Source organism: Corvus kubaryi, unplaced genomic scaffold, assembly GCF_017639235.1.
Source record: "Corvus kubaryi isolate FWS band 111438036 unplaced genomic scaffold, C.kubaryi_AGA036_p1.0 split1-131, whole genome shotgun sequence".
Taxonomy (NCBI): domain Eukaryota; kingdom Metazoa; phylum Chordata; class Aves; order Passeriformes; family Corvidae; genus Corvus; species Corvus kubaryi.
Genome location: NW_024582073.1, coordinates 13,309,483 through 13,335,841, shown reverse-complemented (window position 1 = coordinate 13,335,841; position 26,359 = coordinate 13,309,483). Strand labels below are relative to the sequence as shown.

Below are 26,359 nucleotides of genomic sequence, written 5' to 3'. Positions count from 1 at the left end.
AAAACCATTCTCCCTTGTCCGGTCACTATCTGTCTGCGTAAAAAGTTGCTCCCCCTCTTTTTTATATCCCTCCTATATGTACTGAAGGTTGCAATAGTATCTTCCTGGAACGTTCTCCAGGCTGAACAGCCCAGCTCTCTCAGCCTGTCTTCATAAGAGAGGTGCTCCAGTATTCTGATCATCTTGGTTGCCTTTACTTGTTCTGACAGGTCAATATCTTTCTTGTGCTGAGGAGCTGGAGGCAGCACTCCAGGTGGGATCTCACAAGAGCAGAGTAGACCCTCTGGCCACTCCTCTTTGAATGTAGCCCAGGGTGCCGCTGACTTGCTGGCCTGTGAGCGCACACTGTTGGCTTATATCCAGCTTTTCATCCACCAGCACCCCCAAGTCCTTGTTGGTAGGGCTGCTCTCAGTGACTTCTCTGAGTCTGTGCTCATGTCTTGGATTGCTCCAATGCAGGTACAACACCTTGCACTTGGACTTCATGAGGTTCTCATGGCCCATTTCTTAGGTTTGTCCAGATCCCTCTGGATAACCTCCCTTCCTTCTGTTAGTTCAACTGTGCTGTTCAGTTTCGTGTCATCTGCAAACTTGCTGAGGGTGCACTTGATCTCACTGTTGTTGATGAAGGTATCAAAGAGCCCCTGTCCCGAGAGAGCCCTGATGGGCACCACTCATCACTGGCCTCCACCTGGACATAGAACAATTGACAGCTGTCTGGCTGTGTCTGTTCAGCCAGTTCCTTATCCACCGAATGGTCCACCCTTCTAATCCATCTTTCTCCAATCTGGGGATAAGGATGTTATGTGGGGCTGTGTCAAAGGCCTTTCAGTGGTCTAGGTAGATGACGTTTGTTTGGTCTTCCCTCATCACCTGCTGCAATCACTCCCATCATAGAAGGCCACCAGATCAGTCAGACACCGTTTGTCCTTAGTAAAGCCATGCTGGATTGTCTCAGATCACCTCATCGTATGTGCCTTACCGTTGCTTCCACAAGGATCTGTGCCACGATCTTCCAAAACACAGAGGTGAGGCTCACTGGTCTCTAGGTTCTCAGGTCTTCGTTTCTTCTCTTTTTCAATAGGAGGGATGTTTCCTTTTTCCCAATCACTAGAGACTTCACCTGACTGCCAGGAGTTTTCAAAAATAATGCATATAGGCTACTTTTGTTATTGCAGAATGTTTGGGACAGTCACAGTCCAGTCTGCAAATTGAAACATTAGTGATGGAGTGTGAGCTTCCTGAGGAACTTCCCAGCACTTTGATTATTTCTCTTGATTTGTACTGCATTTTTTATACATGGAAGTCGAGAAAGTTAAAAGAAAATACTGAAATATTTCTACATTGGAAACATTTTATTAGTATTCAGAAGATTTTTCCTGGTTTCCAGTGGACCGTCTTTATATCTGACCTTAAGTTTCTTCCTGTGCCAGAGGAAGCAACAGAAGCTACTCTAAAAACCTGTTTAAATGGCTGAAATTATAATAGTTGATGAGGCATGCTGTTCAGCTGGGGTAATTAGAGATGAGTGAAACTGTATGTTCAAACTACACATTGTGCATAAAATAAGATGACTTAATTGTAGCCCTTGTTTCTGCTAGTTCATTTTTAATTATTGAAGAAATATTTAATAACCCACTCCCTGCAAATTAGCGCTTTTCTACATATAATTTCCATGCAAATCAGTGATGAATATGTATTTGCATGGAGTACTTTCTTCTAAGACATTAAATGCAAACCTGAAATTAATGAGAAATACAGTTTAATTGCAAGTTCAGCTAGTAACCTCCATGTTTTTCTTGTAGTGCTTTTACTAGATCTGTACCATAATTTTAAAAGGTCTACATTTACTCAACATAGTTACATAGTTACCTGATTACAGTAGGTCTGAATATGTACTAAATATGTCCTATTTATATTTCAGAACCAGATTTTTTTTTGTTCTGTCACAGTGGGTAATGCTGCTTATCTTGATTAAGATTGAGGACTGATAATTAAAAAACCCACTTTATTAGAAGTAAAGCTTACCTGAAATACGGGGATTTTACTTAACAGCAGGGAATGGATTTTCTGTTTTATGCTGCATGGTTTTTACTTGCAAGCCTCCTGAAGAGCAGCATATTGAGTATGTTGATCAGATGTTCATTAGCTTTTTATTTGGCAGGAAGAATGTTACAAAGTAGAATAACTTTCTGCTGTTTAACCAGCACTACAACGGTGTTACAAGGGTATATTTACACCAAGGAAGGAAATTATTGTTAATAAGTTATTTTGGGACAGGAAGGTAAAAAGAGCTAAAGATGTTGAACTATTTATTTTAACTATTTTAATTTGCTAGTCCAGTTAACTCCCAACAGTGATTCCAGACATTTCATCTGCATGTGGTTTATTTTTTCCTAGTGTTTTCATGCCCTCATTTAGGTTGTAGCTCGTTTCTCCTCTGTAAAATGAAGGCCCACATAAAACTGTTCGGTAAAGGAGTTTTTCTAGGATATTAGAAAATTTGAACTAAGATATTTCTTATTTCCTCAAAAATTGTCTGATACTGAAAGACCTTTGGATGTACTTTGTATGGACTGGAAAGAAACTTGTATTTGACCTTGATAAAATTGATGTGCAGAAACCTGATCTAAGTTTTTACTATGGGATTTAATAGTCAGCAAAACATGAGGGGTTTTGTTGAAGTCTTCTAAGGAAGTTAGAGGGGCTCTAGTCTGAGCATGGAGTAGTTGTTTTTTTTCCTTATTATTTGGTATGGTACTGCAGAGAAAAGGAAGAAGGAAGGAAAAAAACCCCTATGCTTATTATAAGGGCAGGCTAATACAAATTTTCCTATCAGACCTAGATGCTGATATTATTTCTTTATATGTCAAGGATTGCAATTGTTTAAGCTGGTTTCAAGAGGTCGGCTGTAAACAGGTAGCTGAAAGGGAGAACATAGTATTACTGACTGAGGTTTTAGTCATGTTGTGGGAGGCTATCTGCCTCAGGAAGCATCTGATGCACCATGGGAACGTGTTTTGTTTTAATGATGAGACACAAGCAATAAAACAGACTTATCACATGTTGACTATTTACATTGGTTTTTCCTGTTTATAAAGAACTTCCATATGTAGGTCCTACATCCAGTCATTTCCTCAAGGAATCTCTCTGCAGTACTAGAATAAGTTGATGTTTTTGAAATATTAGTAATTTACTGTGTTGTTATTATTATTAGTAACTTAATGTCTCACCAAGCTAAAGGCACAAATGTACAGTTTTGCATGGAATCTCTGGGTAGATCACTTCATATTTTGTTTAAGTTTTTTTAGGGAGTGAACTGGACTTGTTACTTAATTAAAAAACCCCAAACTGAGCAAGCCCCATAGAAAACCACCAACGCCCTACCCCATGCTGTCCCCTACAACAACAACAGAAAAAACAAACAAAAAAAAAAGAAAAAAAGAAAAACAAAGAAGAGAGACATAAAAGTACAGTAAGGAGAATAAGAGACTGCAGCATTGAAAGCATCAGAGAATAGCTTTTAGCAGTGGCAGGATGGTCAAAGAAGTTGGAACCTCAAAGATGATATGCCGAAGTGCCTGACTTAAAAATGTTGTCTGGAGGCAAGAATCAAACAGAATCTAACTTAAGTGGCCTAAGCCAGGGAAGATGATTTTGTTCTATACAGCAATTAAAGCAGGAATAGTAGCTAGCATGATCTGGAATAGTCATAGTATTATAGCACTTTGGCTGTAGGAAGTTTGACAGGGATAGGGTTCATTCTGTTCTCTGGAAATATACTCTCAGCAAGATGTTGAATGTCCTTTTGAGTTCCCCTAGTATTTTGTTTTTGTTCTTGTCATTTATGTAATAAAAGTCCTTAAACTGGAGTTCATATTTCTGTAAGCAACTTAATATTTTGATGACAGCTGTTTAGACAAAATTCTGCATGTGGAAAAATATGTGCTGCAGTGGTTCAGAAACTGAAGACATTATAACTATTTTGTCATGACATTGGGATGGCTCCTGAGTGTGCTTTACATCTCACTGTGCAAGACATTCTCTTACAAACATCAATCTTTCAAACAAGGATTTTGAGCTTCCTAACCAGTGCAGCAAACATTTCCCCCCAAAGCTATTGGATTACTTTGAATTCCTTAATTTGTTGTGGCTCTCTTAATAGGGGTCTTTTATAATTTTTTTTTTTTTTTGCACTCAACTGCTAATATATTTGTCCCCAGGCAGAATGTGTTTTAGCCTCCTGAAGTTTTGTAAGCAACTCTGAATATGTCTAGTCAGTTTGTTTTTTCAGAGCAGGATGAGGAGCCAGGTCTTGTGTGAAAACATTGATGGTGTTAGTTCACATCTGTGCCTGTGCAAAGAAGCCCTGTAGAGAAATGCATGTGTTATCATGGGTACAGTTGCATAGAAACCTGTTCCAACGTGGTTTGGACTAGACCTACCTCACACTTTGCCTCCTTGGAGGTACTTAAGCTAATATGTAGCTGTCTGCACCTCTTTATTTAGTCCTGCTACAATGAAATGATCCCTTGACTGAAATTCTATCTTGACTTTGAAGAGATTGCAAAGTTTACTTTGCAGCAGATAGCTACAGTTTTGTTTTGAGCTGCAGTAATCTTTTTTCAATAGAATGTGTAGGTTACTTAAGATATACTTGGTAACACTTTCCTGGCCTACAGTTTTCTAGCCATGTTTTGTTATTAATTTTGTTAATAATATTATTAAATATGTTTTCTTATTTTACTTCATAGCATTTCTGTAGGGTAGGCAATCATACCTGAATCCTAGTAAGTTGCCTTTTAAGAGCACATTTGCCATCATAATTTAGTCAGTACATGTGACATTGTAATAGCTGCAACAAGTGTTGTAGCAACAGATGCAGGGAAATGTACTAAGAGGCTGTCTCATAGTGACTGGCTTTATCTGAAGGGTTATAGGAAATCTGAAGTTGTAACTTTTGCAGGTTTCCCTTTGAAGGAATAAAACCAAAGGAAATAACACTGTTTGAGGAATAGATGCTCAAGGGAGAGAATAATACCTAGCCAGAAGATGTTACTAATTGCTCTTGAAGTAAACTTGTCAGTTAAAGGGTCTATTTTAAGTTGATGAAACTGAAAATCATAAACTTGAGCCTTCACCCAGAACAAAATATAAATAGCATGAGAGTGCTTCCTGCTGCAGTTAGTGAGTGTGGTTAATTTTACTTTTCCAGTAGCATTCTCAAAAGTATGCAATTGCTTGTTTGCCCTGCAAGCGTGTCTTGCAGCATTGATGTTTTAACTTTTTAAATTGTTGTATTTGGGTTTAGTTTGCAAGTTCTCTCTCCAGTACCAATCAAACCGGTATTGGATTTTGGGGGAGGTCTTTTGTTTATTTATTTATTTATTTATTTTGGTAGTCTCTCTTCGGGTTGGTCTTTGGTCATTAGTTGACTGGATTTTGGTGAAAGTTACAGTACTAAAGCCTTTCTGAAGAGGAAGGAAGGTGGGGGTGTACCTGATCCTGGGACTTTTCCAGGGCTCCCCAAGTCCTGTCCCCTCCAGGCAGGAGAAGGTTTCCTTTGGAGTTATTGCACTGCTGAACCTTGGACTTTGGGATGTTAATCTTTGTAGAGGTGCAGATATTATAGGACTCTTGGGATCAAAACTGTAGTTTCAATGTCTAGGTGTGGTTGTTTTTTTATTCTCTACTTGTTTTTGAAGTAATTACTTTGACAAATGGTTATTTTTGTTTCATGCAGATTTTTAGGTAACGTATCTTCTGCTTTCTTGGTTTCAGCTTTGTAGTCTTAAAAGAACTTCTCCTTCCTGAGTAATTATGTTGGCTAAGATAATCCTTAGATGTATTTTTCTTAGAGCTTATTCTTTTAACCTCCCATTTAGAGTTATTTTTGTAACCTTTTCTTTGTATACTTAATGACCAGGGCAACAGAAGAGAGATTAGCTGCCATGACAAGGAACAGAAAAATCCTCTTTTTAACTAGAGTCGTTCTGTTTTTCTGTCTTTCTTCAATTTAGGTCTCAGTTCTTTTTCTTAAAGAAGCACTTCCATATTAGACCACTTTTGAAACAAAAAGAAAGATGTTCGATATTGTTATGTCCTCTTCATTGGTGAATGCGCTTATTCCTTGAAACACGATGACCTCTTTCCAGCTGTGTGCACTGTAACTTTAGTGTTGTGGCCTTGCGGTGTTGGAGAACCTCTCTGAGGAAGTCATCGTGGTTATTTTCACAGGACCTGGGAGCAATATGGGTAGTTCAGAACAGAAGAGGGGTTTTTCACTTGGAAGAAGTTCTCATAGATCTACTACCTCTGCCCCAGAGGAGTAACTGTACTGGCTACTAACTGCAGGCTGCTTTCCAGTTTATGTGTTGCCACTCGCTTTTCAAAAAGGCACGTAGTCAAATATTCGAATCGGTGTCTCGGTATACACCGGGTGCACTCTTAGCCTTTCTCCCGGGAAATCTCGTGTGCGGACTTGGATCCGCGCTTCCCGTGCCGCTGTTGGGCCCCCTGCGCCCTCTGCGGGCGGCGCGCCGGAACTGCAGGAGGAGCTGCTGATGCGTGTGCCGAGGAACCCGCGCTGCGTCCCGGTGTTAAATCGGGATGCTTTCCTGCGGGTCCTGGTCGTGCTGAGTCTGGGGACAGGTGTAACCCGTTGAAGCTTTTTGTTTATCAGTTGGCGTCTTCCTTCTTTCTTTACTTCTAACCATGTGAGTAGTATTGTTAACAGCACTTCAGATTTTCCTTGACAGCACTTGAAACTCAGCAGAAGTTTCATCTTTCGGTATTTTACAGCCTTTACTGACAACTATCAGTAAAGGTAGCAAGTTTGTACAAACAAAAGTGGCCTGACCTTTAGCTTAGAAGATGCAAAATTGGCTCAAGCCTCTATATACAACATATTCTGTCCCTCTTCAGAAACTTGATCGCCCTGCAACACTTGTTTTGAAAAAAAAATGTCCATGCCCAACATTAGGATTCTCCAAGGGCAGTGCATCATCAGTCACTAGAAAGTTGAAGAGTGAGTGCTAGCATTTACCTTAACCCCCATGTGAAAAGAGATAATCTTTACAGAGGGGGACATATAATACATGTTTTTGCTGTACTTTTAGTGAGCTTTTTGCAAGTTCCCGAAAGATACACTGGGGGTGTCAGTTGATAGTAGATACTTGCAGTCTGGAGGGAAAAGGTAAGGTGAGAAAACATCAGTTCTTTCCTGCTGTTCCATCTGTAAGACTGGGCTATAATCTGGAAAGGCTTAGAGACATTAGTGGATAAGAAAATTATTTTGTTTTTCTTGTTGTTTAGTTACCGCTGTTCAGTGTCGACTTTATAAACATGGAGTGGGAATGAGTAAGATAATCCATCTTTCATTGCATGTTGTGTGACAGTTGTAGAATTTGCCAGCTTCATGGTAGTATTGCCAATATGGGAAGTATTCATAGTTCCCACTTGGGTGATGGAATATGCAACAGATATTTTTGCATTTGCATACAGTTACAGGATACAGTCCTGTGTTTATTAAACCTTTTTACTGCTGCTGATCCATGGTTTTTCAGAAGTTCTGTAACTGCTTTTGCCCCAACAGGCTGCTATTTTCAGTTCTCATATATTTCATAAGTTTCTCATGTATTTTTCATGTATATGCATGTGTGTGCATATATATATATATTTATATATATATCTCAATTTATGTCATTCTTATATACATGGGCAAGAGGAGTTAAAAATGCTTATGCAGTTTGTATGGGCTAAATGGAGCTATTTTAGGAATCAAAAAGCTTTACAAAGCTAATGTCTGACAATCAGAAAAAGTTTTGAAGTAATAGATAAATAAGAGAGGATTTGCATCCAATCAGTATTTGGACACTATGGCTCTGGGTTCGTTTAAGGAAGGCAGCTAGTATTTTATCCCAAGTCCACCAATTAGAGGAGAAACTTGAATCCATTCACATAGTTTGAGATTCCCTTACATTCTAGTAAAAAGATTTTAGTTAGGGAGAATTGGTAAATGTTAGCTTTTGCTTGCATGTTTCTCCTATTGTATTCTGTCTCTTTTTATTAAGAGTTAATAATACTGTTTAATGCTGGCTACTTTTCAGTATCTCCGGCAGTTTCTGAATAGTATAATCTCTAGATTTGTTAGAAATTGAGCTTTTGTTAGAAATGGAGCCTTTGCAGAATGCTCTGCACTTAAATTATTACCTGGACTGAATTTTAAGAATTGAGCTCTTCCGCAGTGCATCACTAGCTTGGCTTTCTTCCTCACCTCCCTTGAAGTGGTGATGACATATAATCAGCCATATAAAAGACTTTTTTGACTTAGTTCTCATGGCTGTTTGTAGCTGGTTTTGTTTGAGCAGCTTTATCCTTCAGGAACAGAAGAAAGCAAACTATCTACTGTGGAAGATTACTTAGTTTTCTGGTACTGTTAGTACCAGCTACTAGTTTTCTGATACTAATACTAAAGTCTTCACCCACAGAGACTGTTCATACAATGCTTTCAGGGACTGATACTTATGGAAGGTTTCCACTATTAAAGGGAGGTGGTTTGCTAACCAGTATTCCAACTTTTTGAGGCCCGTATGAAATAAAAAATAGAATGGGTTTTACAGTTCCATGGCTTTTCTTGGGTATGTATTTGGAGAACTGTTTGTAGTGACTAGTGGAATACTGATACAATGCTGCCATCAGAAAATTTTATCATAGAATCATGGAATGGTTTGGGTTGGGGGGGACCTTAAAGGTCACCCAGTTCCAATTTCCCTGTTGTAGGCAGGGACACCTTCCACTGGATCAGGCTGTTCAGAGCCCCATCCAACCTGGCCTTGAACACTGCCAGGGATGAGGCATTTACAGCTTCTCCGCACAACCTGTGCCAGTGCCTCACCACCCACTCTGTATGTCATGATTGCATGATCTTCCTTTTTATCTGTTTGCTAAAAGGCTTCCTATTAATTACTGAAAATGAAGCAGCTTTATGTAATGCTTCTGTGCTTGGAGCGTAACCACTGAGGAATGATTAACAAGCAGAAAATTGGCCCTCAGATGACTTCTGTTTTTCAATTTGATGAATAGAAGTCAAATTTTTGTTGTCTAATCAAAAGACTTTACTACTACTTAGTAAACAGCTTACTCTCATCCCTCAGGCAGTTGCATTTAACTGGTATAGCAGGATTCAGGCATTACTCATCCACAAATGACTGGCACACTTTCAAATCTTACATGGTCTTATTTCCAAGGAGGTGAAGTTGGTTAAATGTCATCAGAATAGAGAAATATGCGGTATGAATGTGTGGTGCATTCCTGTAATCACTAAATCTAAGGCATCCTAATAATGTTAAACTTAGTATACTAGAAACTGCATCATCAGTTTTTCTAGGATTTAATAATTGTGAAAAACAAATCTTGTAAGAGTGTTTAACTTGCCTTCTGAGTCTTTGATGGAGAAAACTCAATCAATTCTCTGCTGCTTGCATGGGGAAGCAATAGCAAAGACTCTATCTGATTTCTGTGTAGTTTCTCTTCAGAAATTGTCATTTCGGCATTTAAGATGATGTTTTTTTCCCTTTTCTTCAGTTTCTAAGGGAAGATATGCAATACAAGGATGCCTCTAATAAACATAGTCACCTGCACCGAGAAGACAAACATATCACCATTGAGGATCTGTGGAAACGCTGGAAGACATCTGAAGGTAGGTAAAGAAGTATAGCTAAAAATGATGGTGGTTATTAACATAGATATAATTCAACAATTTTTCCACCAAGTATAGAGTAGTGAATGAAGGACCTCTTGAAGCATCTTCATGAATCTGTTTCAACACTGTTATTTATAGACACAAATAAACCTGACTAAAAACTCATTTAGTCCAGCTAGAGATAATTTCCTCCTCATGTGTTTGGTATATTGCGAGTAAATTAAGATATCTTATGTGCTCATCTGTATGAGGTTCTAGTTTATCAAGGTGACTGGTGCAAGTGCTGAGTTCCAGATTAGCATGTTTTTAATTTAATAAACCCTGAGGGTTTCTCTCAAGCTATTTTAAAATATCTTTATGTTGTATTAAGTGGAAAATTCAATGCTCTTTGATTTAAATTTTATTTGAGCTACAAAGATCTAGAATTCTTAGTCCAAAGCATTTTTGAAAATCTTCTTAAACTTGGGATACAGTAAAAGGTACTGATAAGCCAACACCACCAGCCCTCCCTCACCCTGATTTAAATGAAATAAGTAAGTTGAGCCAACTATTCCAAGTATCAAAGGAGTATTTAATCAACAGTACAGTGTTCACTGCCAAATATGTCCCAGGATACAGTGATTAAAAAAGAGATCTGCAATGTTAGAATTGTTAGGAGAAAAATACTTAAGTTCCCCACCCCAACTCTCCTTCCAAAGGTGTTGTCCTGGTTCCAGCCAGGACAGGATTAATTTTTAGCAGTAGCCAGGAGGGAGCATAGCTAAGGCCCGAGTGTTATTCTATGCCACCTCACATCATGGCTGGGACCCCAGGAAAGGGAGTCTCTCTCTCTCTTCTGGGGAGAAGAGGTTCATTCTGGTCAAGAGACATGGGCAACATACGGGTCTGGTATTTGTTTATTGTCAGGGGCTTTCCATATGAGTAGTTTAATTTTTCTTATACCTTTTGTTACTGTATTGTTGCTGTTATTGTTCGTTTCCTTACCTCATTGCTGTTTCCAGTAAATCGTTCCTATCTCAACCTGTGATCTTTGCCCTTTGTGCCTCCAGTTGGAGCGGGAGGGGAAATGGCACACATGTTTTTAGAAGGAGCACTAAATTTGAAAATACCATTCCTAAACCATGACATGTTCTAATGGCAACCATAGAGAGATCTAAAACTTGGTATGGGTCAAACAATTGAAAGTAGGAACAAGAGAGGAATGAAACCAGGAACATGCCATTGGTTCATTCTGCTAATGTAGGAAGTCACTTAAGGGCATTCTCATGGAATGCATGAAGTGTTTGGTATGTAGTAAATATCTGTTTTAATCAGCAATTTTTAGCCTCATCTCTTCAAATATTCTTTAAATAGTTATTCACTTAAGATCTTGTTCCCTGAAAGTATTGCAACTAAATTATCAGAAAAAATTGTCTCGTAATTGTTGGTCTAAGTCATGAGTAACTCTTCAAAAATTTAGGCTATAGTGATACTAGAAGTATAGTTTGTCTGTTGTGTATATCTTTATTCCAGTTTTCTTGAATGTAGTGAGTAGGGTGAGTAAGACTCAAAAGACTTTGAGACGAAATGTCTCATCTCACTGTGTGTTCTTATAGTGGCTTTACTTGTGCATCCTGCTGAGAGAACTAAAGTTGCACCACAGGGAGACCTTGAGAATGAGACTCCCCAGCAGTGTTAACAGTGGTCTGGTGACTGTTAGAAAGCATGGCGCCCCTCAGAAAATGAACTACTTTAATTTGATTTTAGGTAACATGGAAAATGTTACCATCCCTTCCTATATGTTTTAGGAATTTTGATTTATTTGTTTCTTATGTGCCACTAGTTTATAGCAATTTGAGAACATTAAACAAGAGGATGGAAGGTACTCTAAATGACAGTATTGGTAATTTGAGACCTTTAAGCAATCTGTTGAGGTATCTGTGTGAGAATTACAAACTCTAGTGCTCTTGACAGTATACACAGAAACATCTTCTGGATCTACTTCTGTGTAGTTTATGCTGAGTAGAATTTGCCCATTCTTTGGCATAAAGCTTGATTTATGTGAATGTTTTTCTTAAATATTTGTCGAATAGCTTAAAGGTGTTCTCTGTTTAACATATTGTGGTGCAAGACAGATAAGATTTGAGAGAAGAAAGAGAAAACATGCCATTGCTGTTTGATATTTCCATTTAGGATTAAGGAAAATAGAGGTTGCTTTTATATAATTGATTGAGAAGGATTTTATACACTGAATGTAACACTGAGGATTGACTGCATTCAAAGCTCTAAAAATTGTCTAATAAAAGAAGGGGCTTGAGAATATTGCTTTTTAGTATTTCTGGCACTGGGCAGGCTTTTGGTGTCCCTGCCTGGTGCAGAATCCTTAAGGCATAGTCTAGGCTGGTGCAAATTAAAGGAAGTTCAAGGCTGTTACTATACCTGCGTGAAAGGAGTCATAGCATAGCTTGAATCAGCATCTAGCGTGTTGTTGCTATGTTGCCATTCAGTTTAAATTATTCCTTTGGTACAAAACGACTATAATGTAATTTCGGTTAGTTAGAATATGCTTTTTGTCACCTTTGAATTTTTTTAATCTCATAATCTAATTCTACAGAGAGTGCTCTATTTAGAGGAGTGACTAGGAAATAGCATAGCTGTTTAAAATGTAGAAGACACTGCTCTCTGAAAGTCTTCTGACTTCTGTTACTGTGTGTTACTGTTCTTTAAATGTAAATGCCAGTATATGCTTGTTGTATGCTATTCCTTGACCATCTCCTCTTCTAACTAAGCAGTATTCATACATGTACTACAGACTCTTTCAGCTAGTCAAAAGTAACAAACTTAGTAGCTACTGTTAGGTTAATATCAAAGGAGCATCTTCAGTATTTTTTCTACAAGGTCCTTGAGGAGATAGTAGTTTTGAGTGTGGAAGAGGGGACAGATGAACACTTGGTTTGATGTCTGAATACCAGTCTTTGTACAATTATCTTTGAAAATTCTCCCGCTCAAAGGCACCTGCCTTCTCTTTTTGCCCCTGTAATGGGCTATGGTCATGTGAATTTGCTGTCTGAAGAGAAGGGTGTAGGTATTTAGACTCAGTAGTAAGGGGGCTGTAAGATCAGGGCCTTCAGCTGGGTAGTTCTCTGATCTGTCTCACTCAGTAGGGTTGGATGCTGCATTCTTAGTAATGTAGCACTGCCCCTTGAGACTTGATTTTGTAGCAAAGTAAAAACTGTTGTGGTCAAACCTGGAGTTCATGAATGCTTGGCTGTTGTCAGACTAATTTGAATCCTACCGAAACCTAGTTGTTACAAACTGCCTTTAAAAAAAAAAAAGTAGCTTTTTTTTTACCCTTATGGCATATTTGAGCTTTAATGTATAGTATCTCCTATAGACTACCCTATAATAGAAAAAAACCTTTTCCTTGCCTTGTATTTTCCTTGTGTTCCCTTTCCCCCCCCCCCCTTTAATTCTCTTTCCTTCTCTGGAAAAGAGAATGTGAACTAAGGTCTGATACATTATTTATTAGGGTAAAAAGATACAAAAATGGCTCTATATTTGCATGTGTGATCACCTGTTGTATTCTGATGTACTGCTGCACAAGTGTTCTTGCAGCAACTGGGACTAAACTGCATACCACAAACATGTTGTGGTTGCATTGCACTCTAATCATTTGCTGTCTCAGGTTTTAAATATCTGGAGGTTGGAAATGCATGCAAGCCAGGGCTTGGCTAAGGATGAGTTACATAATGCTCCATACTGCTGATGTTACTGCTGAAGGTCCTAAAAACTAAGTTTTGAATCCTTTTGTGTGCTTGATGCGGAACAGTCTTGTGTGCCTGGCCAGCCTGTTCTCAACTTTAGGCCTAATATATGGCTATTTTTCACTCCTTGCCATGAAATACTCTTACCAAATGTAATTTGATTTCTGGAAGGAGTAGGAGGCCCTTAAGAATGCTGAGGCTGACACTGTAATGTTATTTTACTTCATGCCTCCCTGCCCTGAAGCACCATGCTACATGATAAATTTAACATGAAAAACTGATAAATAGCCTGATCTTCTAATCAGCCATTAGTGTGGGTTAACAATGAGAAACTTTCATACAGGGCCAGTATAAAGCTACTTTTCCTATCTTCACCTTCTGAAAGAAACCCCCAAAAGAAGTAGTAAAATCCCCCTAGAACTCTAACTTGTGGTCTGAAGTAGAATAGCTGATGGAGGTCTAGAGACTGAGTGCTGCTCTGGGGTGTAAACACTGTGCCTTCTATACCTGCCTTCCCAAAGCATGTTGCTGACATCCTCTCTCTGAAGGTAACTCTTTGTGAAAAGAGGTGTGAGAAAGAAGGATGTTATAATTACTCTGTAATGCTATATGCATTTAACTTACAGTAATTGTGACTTGCTGCTCTGCTGTCTGAAGTACTGCTTTCTTTTTTGGTGATTAAGCTAAGGGAAAATTACAACCTCAGCTAATTAGTGGGAGTTGGCACATTCTAATTGGCAGTGTTGATCAAGATGAATTTCAGCTGGACTGCTTGCCCTCCAGTACGCCTGGTGTATCTCATGCTTGCCTCGTGTCATGTTTCAGTGGACTGTAAGTGCTTCTTGTGGAGAAAGGCCAGTTTGCTTTCCAGTACTTTATGCTGTTGGAGAACAAACATGTATGTATGTCATAAAGTCTTATTGGAGACAAGTCAAGTAATACTCCTCACCAACATATGACATATGGAAGATATCAACGAAAAGAAACAGTCTGAATGTTTTCACTGATTGATAGAATAGGAAAGGAAGAACAGTGTAGTTTAGAGTCTGAGTCCACCTGGAAAACTTTGGGATTTGCGGGCACTGGCACTGGACTACTGTGAACGAAGAATTAGTTTACATAATAAATCTAAATTTCTTGTGAAATATGTACATGAGCAGAGGTTCAGATCTTGACATCCCATAATAAGAGATGACAGTATGTATTGGTAGCTTAAATGATTGAGTGGTCAGTTAAAGGGATACAATATAAATAAAGAAGTAATTGATATTATTTTTTCATAAACGGGTAACAGTATAAGAGTACAGAAAGTATGAGTTTCAGTTCTAGTTTAGGATAGACTTTGGTTGCTTCTTTTTGCAGTTTCTAATGGAGGTATCTGATACAGTGATAGATAATGAATAATGAACTGTTTTTTCCAGAATATAACTGATTTGTTTGGGAAAATTTCCTTTATAGTCTATGAAGAAAACATTGCACCAGTCTAAGCAGTACAACAGATATGATTTGCTCTATGGTAAACCACTTAAATGTGTACCTCATTTCTTTCAGGATAGTATGTTTAAAATTACTACTGGATTATAAAAACCTATAAATTTATGTAAAATTTGACAGTGTCTAGAAAATTCTTCCAGCAGTAGAAGTGAAAAGTCTCAATGGTATTTTTAACCCTTCCTGTGCAACTTATAACTCAGTGAATTGTGTGGCTTCTGAAATTGAGTGTTCTGTACTGTCAGTGATAGTCTGTAGGGTGTAGTGGCTATTTTAGGTGGTTTTTTCACATGTCACATCAAAGCAACACTTTTACTTTGAATCAGTCTATGAACATATTTCTAGAATGCAGTTAAGGTGATATTTTTCTGGATGATTTTACCACTCTTGAGACTTGTAATGACCAGTCACATGACTTTGAATAATTTGTAAATCTGATTGCTTATTATTCACAAAACAGTTAAGAATCTTTGCAATGGGAAACCTATCTGTTTATAAATAGAGCCCAGATATTTTGCATAAAATCTTAGAGTAATATGACAAAACCAAGTCTGTTTCAAATCAATACCTGACTGCGGCTCACAAGGAGAGAAAGAAATGGGACAGCATACTGGGAAGGTTCTGTAGGCATTCATATGGTTAGATAAAGAGAGGTTTGTACTGGGAGTTTGTTTCTTGAAGCTGCAAGTGAGTCTGTGGAATGTGTTCTGTCTCTGCCTATATGAAGTGATAATAATCTGAAATGTTTAAACTTATTTTTCAGCTGTGCTAGTGTAGACAAGAGACGTAGAAGTCCTTATTTCAGTTACAGTGTGAACTGAAATATGAATTTGAACTCATAAAAATTTCCATTGCCTGCAGCTTTACCTGTCAAGCTTTCAGCAGCGCTTTCTAAAGGATTATTGTTAAAATTTACCACTGAGAATGTGTCCTAGTGATAAGGTTTCTGCAGAAATCTCTGCCCAGCACTGTCACATGCAAGTAGTTCTAGATAGAGAAATGTTAAAAAAAAAAAAAAAAAAAGTTTTTTATGTGAATACATGTCTGACCAGAAGGAGACTGTCCCTGTTTCTTTCATATACAGACAGACTTTTGCAGACTCATAAATGCAGTGAACAATTTCCCTGCTGTAAACTGTAGCAGCTGGTCTGTAAGGGCCAGAAATGTGATTTTTTTTTTTTTCCCAGTATCTGTGGGTAGCATTTTCTTACCACATCTGTAGCTATGAATGTTTATGTAGTGTTGCTATTATTAAGGAAAATTGTTAATTATTCTCTACATATTAAGTAATTTTTCGTAGTCTCGAAATATTTTTGCATATAATTCCACTTTTCTTGGGTGTGTTTGAGAGATATTTAATAGTTTTCCTGTTAAATTTTTTCTGTCTTTTGGTGTTTTCTTTCAGTCTCCTCTCTCCTTCTCTTGTTGGCTCCCATTTTGTGGTTAGTAGGTATAAGCCTCTAAGAAAATTCTTGTCAAAACAAGTTTTAAGGCATCATCCTGGGAAAGATCTTGGTACATTGCCTCAAATGGTTACAGCACCAGCTGATGTGTGTTTAGTTCTGCAAGGGTAGCAAGAACAAAGGAGTTGAGGCTGGAATCTGTTTAAGTAGATGAAAGTCACAAGATGCTGTCCTGATTTGAACTAAAGCAAAAGACTAAATTGTTCTGTGAAAGTTTTAATAAAGAAATACTTCTATTGGTTCCATGCTTGTTTGTGTATAGTTTGCCTAAGCTTTCACAGGGGAGCATGTAATGAAAAAGGCAAAATGCCAGAAACACCTTGGTAATACTAATTTTTCTGGAATTATATTTGGCTAAACTCTCTTGGTTATTGTAACCTGCTTTTCTACTGCTTGTCTTCTAAGCTGTTGATTTGTAAAGAAAACTTAAGGTCGTTGAATTTTTCTTTCAGTTCATAACTGGACTCAAGAGGACACTCTTCAGTGGCTGTCAGAATTTGTTGAATTGCCTCAATATGAAAAGAATTTTAGAGACAGCAATGTCAATGGAACAACACTTCCCAGGTGAATGTATCTTCTGGATTAGTTTCAAATAATTCCCCATAGATTGCTGCATTAGTCTGTATGGTAGAGACAGCTATGTGAACCTAAAGTCTAACATGATATGGTCAAATGCAAGAAAAGAGAAGTGTCCTGGTGGTTTTGAAGAGGTGGCTGCATTTTTTTTCTGCCAGAATATTTCAAAATATAACTTTCATAAAAGTTTTGTTTCTTTCTGTGGAAGCTCTTACCAAAGGTCACTTAATTCTGTGTGGTAGCAAACTTCCTTTTGAACATCTTCCAGTCTATTGTATGGGTATATATAACAATGTAACTGTAGAATACCTTTCCTGGTGCATAAATACCACACCTGAGTGCTGTGTGTATTTAGGAGTTGGTGTCATGAGTCTGTAAATACGCATTTAACTATGCTACATGGATTTATTTCATTATTTTTTCCAGAAAGAAAAGAATGGGTAAATGGTTTTGTTTTTTTCTTTTGTCACATGCCGATATGCATTTATATAGCGTTACTGTTGTATTTCTCACTCTTAATTGCACAGCTGTAATCTATATAACTGTGGAAAATGCTACTGATGTCTTGTGTTTTTGCATAGACTGATTTTGAATGTATTTATGGAATAGGCAATGTTTTGTGTTATCATTAACAGGATAGCAGTAAATGAACATGCTTTCATGATCTCTCACTTGAAAATAATTGACCGGAGCCATAGACAGAAGCTTCAGCTTAAAGCCTTGGATGTTGTTTTATTTGGACCTCTCACCCGTTAGTAACTTTTTGGAGTTTTTTTTCTTATCTCTTAATTGTAAGAATTCAACAGAGCATGTTTTCCATGACACTTGATACTGTAGATAGGACAGCTTATCTATTTTGTGGATATGCTAATGGATTGCTTGGCATGCATTGTGTAACTCTGCAATGAATTGCAAAAGGTTATTTAGATGCTGTGACCAGGACAAAGGTTCACTTCTGTGTGTAAGATCATGTAGAAATTTTAGTTTAACCCCACTTGATAGATGGATGTTCGCTTTTGTGTCACAAGAAGTTTCCTCTAAATATTTTTGACTGTTTAAATTACATTTATAGCTAAGGTTACATTCACTTCTCAATTAGCTTGGACAGTACAGCTGGGATGCTGAAATGAGAGGGGATGACCTTCCCCAAGAAAAGAAAAGGAGATGGTGGTGCAAATCCAACATCTTGAGTTTAAGTGCAGTTAAATTTAATGCAGGAGTTCCACATCTGACCCATTTTACCATATGCAGCCATGTCCATACCACATCACCAGTGCTCTGCAGTGCTCTGCATGCTTGCTTGCACACAGTTACAGCTCTGCTCCGGTACTGTGCGTGTCAGGGGTTTCTGAACTAGTCAGGCCAGATCTGAGCTGGGGATTTTTAGGGGGGAAAAAGAAGCACTTTGTATTAAACCTTTAATACTCAGAGAAGCTGTCTTTACAAAGGTGCAAGTGACTATAAATGTTGTACTAACAAAGATGTGTTGTGTGAATCTTGGATACAACAATTTGGCAATCCAACTTTTACGAAGTGCTGCTGTTACCATTTTAAAATGTATTTTATTTTCTCCAAGTGCATTTTTAACTCAGCATAGGGTATTTAAGAGGGTGCAAACTGGGGAGAACTTGCTCAAATGTAATCAAAGCTCCTACTGGCCTGATAAAATGCAGTTGTGGAACTCTATTTTAACTTTAAAAAAAGATACAGAGTATGTACTGCAAAGGGGTTTAGTAAGCTTTTCTCAATCTAATGAATGTTTTAGTATAGATTAAGTATTAGCACAGAGCTGGTTATGTTGTATGGAAGATGCTGTGGAATACATTTGGAAGGTAGTTGTTGGAGGTGGTTTGAGGTAAATGAGCTAGAATTCTGTTTAGCATCAGGTTCTGTCACCTTTAGGCCGGGGAGAGGGGGGGGAAGGCCTCAGTCTGTTGTCTGTATCGATGAACTAGTTAATGATGGTGTTGTTCTCCGCACAGGTCCCCCTCACAACTGGATGAAGGATTTTATATTAACAGTTTCTATAGTTATCGGTTTTGGAGGCTGCTGGTTTGCATATACACAGAACAGAACCTCAAGAGAACATATCACAAAAATGATGAAGGACTTAGAAAGTCTCCAAACAGCAGAGCAAAGTCTTCTTGACTTGCAGGAAAGGTATAAAACCTAAAAGAAAAAAAAAAAAAAAGTTGTCCTTTTGTTTTGAGGTTAAACACAAATGCAGATCCTTTGCAGTTCTAATTTTTTTGCATTAACTGCCTTTGGATTTTGCCCGTCTTCCCTTTGCATGGGAATTGTGATTTCAGTGGTGCTGGTTTCTTGGGTAGACATTGCTCCTGTATATTTTAGCGGACAATACAAACTTGTGGATGAAGGTAGAGAATAGAGGCTCAATCTTTTTTCCTACAGATTTACAAGTATGTACTGTTATTTTCATATAATTACAGTTTATTTTGTATAGTTGCGTTCATGGGAATGAGAACATTTCTTTTTAAGCTCTTAAGATTGAAACACACCCGACTGATTAGTTTCTATTGCTTATATAGCAGCATGAGAGTTGATAGTCTGTGGTGCACTTCTAACTCAGTTGTCTATAGAGACTTGTATTTTGATGCTACACTTTTAATGATGGTTCACTTAAAAGTTTGGGTGTTTTGCCTGGCATGGATTTCACGCTGTGTGATGTAATTGCTGCTGATCCATGAAGCTTGCAGAGTCTTTATTATCACAGAGTGGTTGAGGTTGGAAGAGACTTCTGGAGTTCATCTTGTCCATCCCCTCCTGCTCAAGCAGGATCATCTAGAGCAGGTTGCCTAGGACCATGTGCAGGTGGCTTCTGAATATGTCCAAGGATGGAGACTCTACCATCTCTCTGGGCAACCTGTGCCAGTGCTCAGTCACTCTCATGGTGAAAGTGTTTCCTGATGTTCAGATGGAACCTCATGTGCTTTGGTTTGTGCCCATAGCCTCTTGCCCTGTTGCTGCATGCATTTTGTTATCCTGAGGACTGCAACTTTTAACAAATATGCTGTGTATTTTCTCATATATTTTGTTCAATTGTGAAGGCTTGAGAAGGCACAAGAAGAGAATAGAAACGTTGCTGTTGAAAAGCAAAATCTGGAGCGCAAAATGATGGATGAGATCAATGATGCAAAACGTGAAGCTCATCGCTTAAGGGAATTGAGAGAGGGAGCTGAATGTGAACTGAGCAGGCTCAAATATGCAGAGGAAGAGTTAGTACAGGTATCTGCCAGCTGTTTATAATTTTAGTGTTGACTTTAAATCAGTCCTAGTTTTATTACGTCCACGGGAGTGTTTAAAGCATATTCCCCAAATGCTAGATTTGAATGGAAACAGTCTAAGAGTGCTTAGTGATTGTCTGTCAATCATGCCGTTATCTAGTAAAGTAATTCTGAAGCTATTAGAAGCTGTAAACTTTGTATATTAGCTTATCATAATGTTTTTGGATTCACTGAACAAAAATATATACAAAACCTTTTTTTATCTTTTTATCAGATGAGAGAGTAGCTTTGTCTCATCTGAATGGCAATAAATTTGGATTATTGGGCTAAAAAAATTACCATCTTACAAAAATATTTAAACTTCGAATTAGGAACTATATATCATTGGAAAAAGTATGGAAGGTCATATGCTAGATTTCAGAGATGCCAGATCTGCCTACCTGACAACAATTGGCACACACCAAAACTCTGTCAAGCTCTGTCAAGTATGTTGCTGTGGGGTATAAAGGTACTTATAATTCACCTCTCAGTTCTAATGATACTTTTGGTGACACTTTTATTTCTTCTTGGTTGCTAGGTTCGTATGGCTTTAAAAAAGGCTGAGAAGGAGTTTGAGTTGAGAAGTAATTGGTCTGTTCCTGAAGCTTTGCAGAAGTGGCTTCAGTTAACACATGAAGTTGAAGTACAGTATTACAATATCAAAAGACAGCATGCAGAAATGCAACTAGCAATTGCTAAAGATGAGGTAATAAATGATTCTTCAGCTACTTAAAAGATTTTTCTGATCTGTTGCTAGAGATATGAAATAGTAAACACGACGCAGATAAGCATTTGTGTTTTTTTCATCTCTCAATTGTTGTTGTTACCTGTCAATATTGCTAATGTTTTGTCATGTCTTAAGTATGCTACTAGTTTTACACATTTCACTTTGCTTTTTAGGCAGAAAAGATAAAAAAGAAGAGAAGCACTGTATTTGGAACATTACATGTTGCACACAGCTCCTCCCTGGATGAAGTGGACCATAAAATTCTTGAAGCAAAGTAAGAGGGTTACCAGGACTGGATGCATATTCTTTTGTGATTATTTGTTCCCAGAACAAGGGCATTTTTGAGAGTTATGGAATTGAGTGGTTTTGCACTTTAAGTAAAGCAGTTGAAAAAATAATAAAATGTGAATATTTCAAGAGCTGTAATGGATCTTCTGGTATGCTGGAAAGGATGTGTTGCTTTGCTTTATCATTAAGAACAGTGTATATAATTTTAATGTGTGCCTTTCTTCAGGAAAGCACTCTCTGAGCTGACGACATGTTTGCGAGAGCGTCTTTATCGATGGCAACAGATTGAGAAGATTTGCGGGTTTCAAATTGCACACAATTCTGGGCTACCAAGCTTGACCTCCTCTCTCTACTCTGATCACAGCTGGGTAGTTATGCCTCGAGTTTCCATTCCTCCCTACCCAATTGCAGGGGGAGTTGATGACTTAGATGAAGACACTCCTCCAATAGTTTCACAGTTCCATGGTAAGTGATGAGCTCAGTAAAAAGAAAGGGGAAAAGTTGTGGGGACATGGGATTTTCAGGTCAGGTGGGTGGGAGAAGAGTACTAAAATCAAATACAATTAGATCAAAGTCAAAAGGACCAAAATTAGGTAGCATTTCAAATACTAGATCTAGTGGGACTTACATTGAAAACTGGGTTTTGCAATAAAGATAACAAAATAAAGGCTTTTTCTTCATGTTTCAGTGGGAGAGTGGGGCAAATTCAGCTAAGGTTTTGATAGTGCTTGTCAACCTTGGATTGCTGCTTAGACAAAAGATTGTAATGAATAATGCTGTGTTTCTGTTAGCACATTTGTTCTTTCAGATGGAAGGGATGAATTTAGTCCAGGGTTCCTTGATCTACGAGGAAGATCACATCCTTTGGGAGGCCCCATGCTACATAGCCTTGCGAACATTCTTTAGTGGTTGGAACAAAATCCCGTTGTTTTTCAAGGGAAGCTTTCAGGCAGAATGTTTGTGTTTGTATACAGTGGGTTGTTTGAGTGTCAGGCAGAGAGGCCGAGTTCTGGAGGGAGGGAAATCCAGCTTTGGCTAAACTATGATCAGAAGATATACACTGGGGATTCAGACCACCCTTATATCATGAGTCATTGTGTCAGAACAAGAGCCTGTTTCATGGCAGTTGTGATTAACTGGGCTCTAGAGGCAAATCAAAAAGATGAGCTCCCATGCAGCTATTCAAACAAGCTGTTTCAAGCTGAGGAATGAGTAGGAAGGAAAACTGTCATATGGATACATTTTTCTTCCAGGGCTGGGAATCTCAGAAGAAATTCAAACTGTATTTTAAAATAGCATAAGGTCACCACTTTGCTGGCTTCGCTTTGTGTGCCTTGGGCATTTGTTTTTCTTCTAAATGTACCAACCTTTTTTCTTCAGACCATGCTGAAAAGTTCATTAATCCTCTTGCAACACTATTAACTGCAAGTTCTGATCACTTTTAAGGAATGCTGTTTCTCTAGTCATCTTCAGTGCAACGACTTTGATTTAAACCCTAGCAACAAATTTATTTGAGACCCAATAAAATATGGATGCCTGGAGTTAAGCTTCCAATTCTATATAGGGAAACCTGTGGTCTGACTTCAAAATGAAGAGCTCCATTTATTGTCATGATTTTCCAGATGGTCTAAAATGACAACACTTGGATATGTGTAAAAGACTTCAGACTTGTGGTTTTTTTAGTCACTCTTCTCATTTAGCTCTTGCTTAGAAGTGAATCCAGAGAAGGGAATGCAGTTGAATCAAAGGAGCTACAATTAGAAAAGGACTGTACGGTTTGTAAGAGCATAGGTAGGTGAAACTTTACTGTGTGCTTTTGCAGTTATTGTTTAATTTTTTTGACTAAAGATCAGTTCATTTGCAAGTATTTCTTTCTCAGTGATGAAAGGAATCTGAATCTTAGTAACACTACAAAAATCTTAATTTTTTTTTTCCTTTTTTTTCTTTCTGAATTTCGGTAAGGCACAAGAACCTGATGTTGTCAAAGTTATCACATGAAGGAAGTAGCTTGTCCTTAATTTACTAGCTTTTAAAATTTCTGTTCAGTAAATAAAACATGGAAACACTTGGGAGTGGGGAAGGAGAGGAAAAATATGCTAAATGGTCTGTTGTTGAAACTACTTTTGGGGAGTCAAATTATTGCAGGTTAGTTCGGTAACTGCTGAATTATTCCCATCCTTTAGAAAAAAATAACAAATGCACATGAGAAAGGACAGAGGCAAAATAGCTTGTCTTGGTCATGAGGCTTCAGGCAAAAAGCAGTGTGCAGGAGGTCACTTAAGAATGGGGCTATTTCAGTCACTGGATCTAAAGTGGGCTGGGCTACTACATTGCCCCAGCATCCTTTGGACTCATAAGATTGACAAAATTTGAAGTCTGTTGGACAGGCTTTGTGCCAGAGCAATTGGGTTGATAGGCTAATATGGTGTCAAGTAATAGAGCTGTTTGATCAGTCTCAAGCTGGAGAACAAAAACGGATTAAGAAATAGTGCCCAACACTGGAACAAAGTCCTTACAGCAGGAAGATGATAGTGAAACTTCTGCTTTTTCATTGACTGATTAGGATTCAGCTGGTTCCTTGGTTTAGTGAGTTTCATGTGTACTAGAAAATTCCACATGTTAAATTGTCATAGCTGAATTCTTCATATTCCTGTGTATATACACCTACAAAGAATCAAAATGCTTGTTACTTCTCTCAAAATTCACTGATGGTGCAATCTTGGTTTTTGGGTTTTTTTTATACCAGCAAGTAGGATGGCATCTGATTTACCTGGACTGTAGCACAAATTTCCTAAAGATATCCTTAGTCTCTTACCTCAGTTCACATTTGTTCTTTGAGGAATGTTTTTTGTAATGACACGAGATGATTTCTGAGCTCCCAATATGCTTTTAAGGTCAGTAGGGAATTTATCGAAAGTAAAATTAGAAGTTTGAGTTACATGACAACTCTCATGTTGAGACTTGCAAACCTTTCTTTTCTGCTCAGGAGTGGAAGTAAATCTATGTGTTGGCAAAGGTGCAGTTACTTCTTGTTTTGTGAAAGTTGTGATTTCCTGTGCTAAAAGAGAGTGGACAACTTGTCCTTTTCTGAGATTCCCGGAAGGGAAACTGTAATTTATCTGATGATAAACTGGCATTGGAAAAAATGAAATGTATTTTGTCAGGCTAGACATCCTCATCTACAAAAATAATTGAAAGGATTTTTAGCATGTTGTGTTTGTCAAACAATTTTGAACAGCAGTAAGAGTCTGGTGTGTCTTACATAAGCAGTGATGCATTCTGTGGGACACTTTGAGGAGGGGTATGAAATATCCTGAGACTTGTAACAGCTAGCCTGAAAACAGGTCTGTAGATATATTTCTGTACAAGTATCCCTGCCTAATAATCTTTTGAAGAAGGAATTGGGTTAGGAATGTTTATCACTTCCTGTTGGGTACTTTGCTGATGAAGTCTTGTGTGGATGTCTCCACCCATTCTTAGTATTTTTGCTTCCAGAAATTCAGTTAGCCTGGCAAGAGAAAATTTTATCTAAAAGGAAGTTCTTGAGCTTAAAATGAGGTTGAATTATATATTTCCTATCATGTTACATAAGTGAAATTGGTCTTGTCTAACCTACTTTTCAACTAGTGCAGTGTGTTTCAGTGGGCTGTTTGGTTAGTCATACCTACATTGCAAAAATTTTACATTTTCTTCTAAGCTCCAAATCACCACACAAATAAAATACAGGACATTGTGTAACATACTAATTTTAGCACTACTATTTTTAGTTTAGAAAGGGTTGGGAGTTTCAGTAGAATCTTTCTCTTTGTTCTCAAGAGAGCATAGTGAGCCAGAGCTTTGGTGTACTTGGTCAGGGTAGTATTTGGCAGGCACAAAATCTCTGCAGTTGCATCTTGATTAGCTGCTTCATCTAACTGTGGAATGTATGAGGTGTGCCAGTCTTTCTTCCTCTGAAACAGTCAAGCAATGTCAAAGTTGTTTAAAAGTTACTGTCACTGAAGCAGATACCTGCTACTTAGTCTTCAGAGTAGATACTGTTAACATCAATGTCACTTGGAGGGTTTTGGTTTGCTTTTTCTCTGCCTCAGGGTCCATTGTAAAACCTCCCAGCACACTGGCAAGAAGCAGTAGCTTGTGTAGATCAAGACGCAGTGTTGTGCCATCATCTCCACAGTCTCAGCACGCTTTGCACTCCCCTGACCCTGACATCCTTTCTGTGTCGAGCTGCCCAGCTCTTTATCGAACTGAAGAGGAGGAGGAAGCCATTTACTTCTCTGCTGATAAACAATGGTACGGAGACTAGCAAACAGCACTTGGAACTCTTGATAGGATTATTGAGACTAACAGTTTAGAATTAGAGGTTAAACCAAACCAAAAGTTAAAGTAATCTATAGGATAATATAAATTAATATAGTCTACATGGAACACAGAGTTCTTGTCTGGTATGTGTATGTAAATAGCTAGCATGTCATATACAGTTAAGTAATGTTACAATCCAGGGTGCACTGAACTAACCCTGATTCTCCATTACAATATGTTACTGGCTTTTACATCTGAAACTAGGATCAAAAGCAATGTCAGCTACTGGGCGAAGAGGAGATGGATGGTAACACAATTCTTACAGCATGTTGAGCGTGTACCTACTCTTGTTACATGGCCTCATAGGAAAAGGTTAAATTCCTTTTGGAAGGAGCAAATGAGCTTGTTGAAAGGTAGGGACACTTGTCCTGAAGAAACTTTTTGTATATGATAGGCTTAAATCTCCTTCTTTCGTTTCATAATTTTTCTGACTTCACGTGCCAGAAAGATATTTTTTTTTCTTTGAAGTGATATACAAATGACTGATTCTGGGCAGATGCTGCTGCCCACAAAAGCAAGATTGCACAAACTAATTCCCTTAAGTTTAGATAATAAAATGATGTAATGCAAGTTGTAAATTAAAATGTTTAACTTAATTTTTTTTTGTTTAATTAACTACTAAGGAAAAGTGTGGGTGGTGCTTTTAGACTAATGTTATTGATTCTAAATTAATTTCCTTTTTAACTGCATGAAGGAAATTGTAGTTTCATTATATTTTCTCTTCT

General features: G+C 38.0%; 1 protein-coding gene across 2 annotated transcripts in view; it reads left to right on the top strand.

The window, feature by feature from the left end:
- The window catches only part of STIM2 (stromal interaction molecule 2), a 71,620-nt gene that overhangs the window by 37,522 nt on the left and 7,739 nt on the right, over nt 1-26,359 (top strand). The window contains exons 3-12 of one of the 2 annotated variants that reach the window (XM_042053597.1): nt 9,586-9,700; nt 16,853-16,964; nt 17,612-17,727; nt 18,959-19,136; nt 20,045-20,222; nt 20,799-20,966; nt 21,161-21,261; nt 21,502-21,740; nt 25,364-25,565; nt 25,839-25,987. In XM_042053597.1, coding sequence (XP_041909531.1) covers nt 9,586-9,700; nt 16,853-16,964; nt 17,612-17,727; nt 18,959-19,136; nt 20,045-20,222; nt 20,799-20,966; nt 21,161-21,261; nt 21,502-21,740; nt 25,364-25,565; nt 25,839-25,987 — 1,558 coding nt within the window. The remainder of the gene's footprint in view (nt 1-9,585; nt 9,701-16,852; nt 16,965-17,611; nt 17,728-18,958; nt 19,137-20,044; nt 20,223-20,798; nt 20,967-21,160; nt 21,262-21,501; nt 21,741-25,363; nt 25,566-25,838; nt 25,988-26,359) is intronic. The other variant, XM_042053596.1, reaches the window with a different exon arrangement.